This window comes from Bison bison, unplaced genomic scaffold (genome assembly GCF_000754665.1).
Source record: "Bison bison bison isolate TAMUID 2011002044 unplaced genomic scaffold, Bison_UMD1.0 scf7180017864093, whole genome shotgun sequence".
NCBI lineage: Eukaryota > Metazoa > Chordata > Mammalia > Artiodactyla > Bovidae > Bison > Bison bison.
In genome coordinates, this window is record NW_011494665.1 from 798803 (window position 1) to 801263 (window position 2461).

General features: G+C 56.6%; 1 protein-coding gene across 1 annotated transcript in view; it reads left to right on the plus strand.

The window, feature by feature from the left end:
* Nucleotides 1–264: 264 nt before the first annotated feature.
* MEF2D (myocyte enhancer factor 2D) overlaps nt 265–2461 on the plus strand; it is a 12736-nt gene continuing 10539 nt past the window's right edge. The window contains exons 1-2 of the mRNA XM_010838229.1: nt 265–321; nt 934–1137. Of these exons, the coding sequence (XP_010836531.1) occupies nt 268–321; nt 934–1137 (258 nt within the window). The 5' untranslated portion in view covers nt 265–267. The remainder of the gene's footprint in view (nt 322–933; nt 1138–2461) is intronic.

A 2461-nucleotide genomic window follows, 5' to 3' on the forward strand; every position in this document is an offset into this window, starting at 1 on the left:
TCGGTTTGTGGATGGGGCTCAGATGCTGCCAGCCTCTCACAGGGGTGCTGTGAGCCTGGTCGGTGTGCCCAGGGAGCTGGGCTGCAGGTAGCCACGGCTGACAGTCCTCTTGTAACCCTCCCCACCCAGGAGGCTGTGCAGAAGGTGTCCTGCAGACCATGAACTGAGCGCTGGTCCAAGACCGTTCATGAGCACAGTGTAAGGTGTGCCGAGACCCGCCACCCAGCAATCCCCTCCCTTTCCTGGCACTGAGGATCCCCAGAAAAGATGGGGAGGAAAAAGATTCAGATCCAGCGAATCACCGATGAGCGGAACCGACAGGTGAGGGGATCCTGGAGCCCCACAGAGTGGTTGTGGATAGGGAGTTGGCCTCTGCCTCCAATCCTTCTAGCCACTCCAAGAAGGCTTCCTGGAATAAGGGGGCTCTGGAGTCTATTATGGAAGGGCAAGGGCTGAGTTGGGAGAAGAGGAACCCCCATCTCCCTGCATCTCTTAGGAGTCTTGAGTCCTAGAACCCTAGGGCTCACCGCTGCTGCGGCCAGGCAGACTTGCGTCCCTCCCACGTTCAGCGTGCAGGCCTCAGAACATGCCCAGGCACTTCCCCTTTCACAGGGTGAATCCCTCCCCTCCTCCTATCCCAAAGGAAGAGCCTGGAAGCTCTTGTTTTCTCCTTCCCTAACCTCTTCGTAGCCTCCATCCCAGAGGTGTGGAGTTCTGTCCATCTGACTTCTTTGCCTTCAGTGAATTGGCTCCAGGCTGTGTCTTGGCCATGTTTTGGCAGAGAGGTGCTGACCTGTTCCTTCCCCAGACAGGGGCTCCTAAGAACAGGGCTGTGTTACCCTGAGGCAGGGGCTATGTCCAGCTGCCTGTGGGTGGAACTTCTGGGCAGCCCTTGACTGAGCCACACCTGGCTGCCCACCCACCCATCTACAGGTGACGTTCACCAAGCGGAAGTTCGGGCTGATGAAGAAGGCGTACGAGCTGAGCGTGCTCTGTGACTGCGAGATCGCGCTCATCATCTTCAACCACTCCAACAAGCTGTTCCAGTACGCCAGCACGGACATGGACAAGGTGCTGCTCAAGTACACGGAGTACAACGAGCCCCATGAGAGCCGCACCAACGCTGACATCATCGAGGTGGGCCGCGCGCAGACCCCGCCCCCGCCTGGAGCTGCACACCCCACGCCCACACACACACACGTGTACACCTGCCCCGTGAAGCCCCCTCACCCATGTGCACACGCATATAAACCCACATCCTCTCACACAAACCCCGGGCCCGAGAAGGAAGGAGGGCAGCAAGGTAGCTGTCAGCTGGGGCTGCCCACTCAGCCCACGCCCACCCAGCACTGTCTGAGCCATTTTCTTCTCATCTGTCAGGTATAACATGACATCTCTGCTCTGTCTTCTCTCAGATTCTCTCTCTTTTTTCTTCCTTCTCCATCTTTTGATGTGCTCCTGCATCTGACTCTTTCTTTCTCTGTCTCGTTCTTTGTTTCCATCTCTCCTGCTCTGTCTTTGTCCCTTTGTGGGTCCCCGTGGCTCTGTTTTCTGTTTCAGAGAGCGCCGACCTGATGAACCATTAAAGGACATGGGCTTTGGAATCCAGCTCTGGCCTTTTACGGGCTGTGTGGCCTTGGGCAGGTGGTTTAGCTTCCACAAGCCTTGGTGCCCACCCCCATGAAATGGGGCCAGTGCCTGCTTTGAAGAGTGTTGTGAATTGAATGAGGCAGCCCAGTGTCTGCTGCTCTCACTGGGGGTTCAGGACCTGTGCCGATGAAGAGGGCGCCTGGGAAGCCACAGGCCTGCCTTCTGGGAGCAAGACTTGATTTCAACACATAGGGAGGAAATTCCTTTATTTTTATATTAGAGAAAACAGATTTACTCTAGACTAGAAAGTAAAATTTACATTCATTTCCAAGACAAAACAAGTATCTGTGAAGATGTTCTGAGCGTGGAGAGGGCGGCCTGGGGGTCTCCTCTAGACGCACCAGGCGTGCGTGCCCTGCTCTGTATGAATGCACGAGAAAAGCATGAGCCTTTGGTCAGGGACAGCGCACAAGGTGGTGCATGCTAGGAACTCAGTAAATGCAAGGAACGATTTTGCCTTTCTCCCTCTTATTCTTCTCCCTTTCTGTCTCAGTCTCTACTTCTCTCTTCCGTTCTTTTTTTAAATAGAGCCCAGGGGTAGAGTCAGGCAGTCAGCCCTAGAGTTGCCTTCTCCTGAGGACCTTCTGTGCCTCTGGCCGGCTCGCCTAAGGCTGCACAGGCACCAGCGGCTCGGGGCTGGCCCCTCAACCCATCCCCCAGAAATGCCCCGCCCTGCCACCAACCACAGAGCCACACGGTGCCCCAGGAGGGGTGGGCCACCGTGAGGGGAGGGGGCTGAGAACCCTGAGGTGGGGAGACAGTAGGGGAGCCTTGGGGAGGGGCTGGAAGGAGCGCCAGAGGGCAGGCAGGG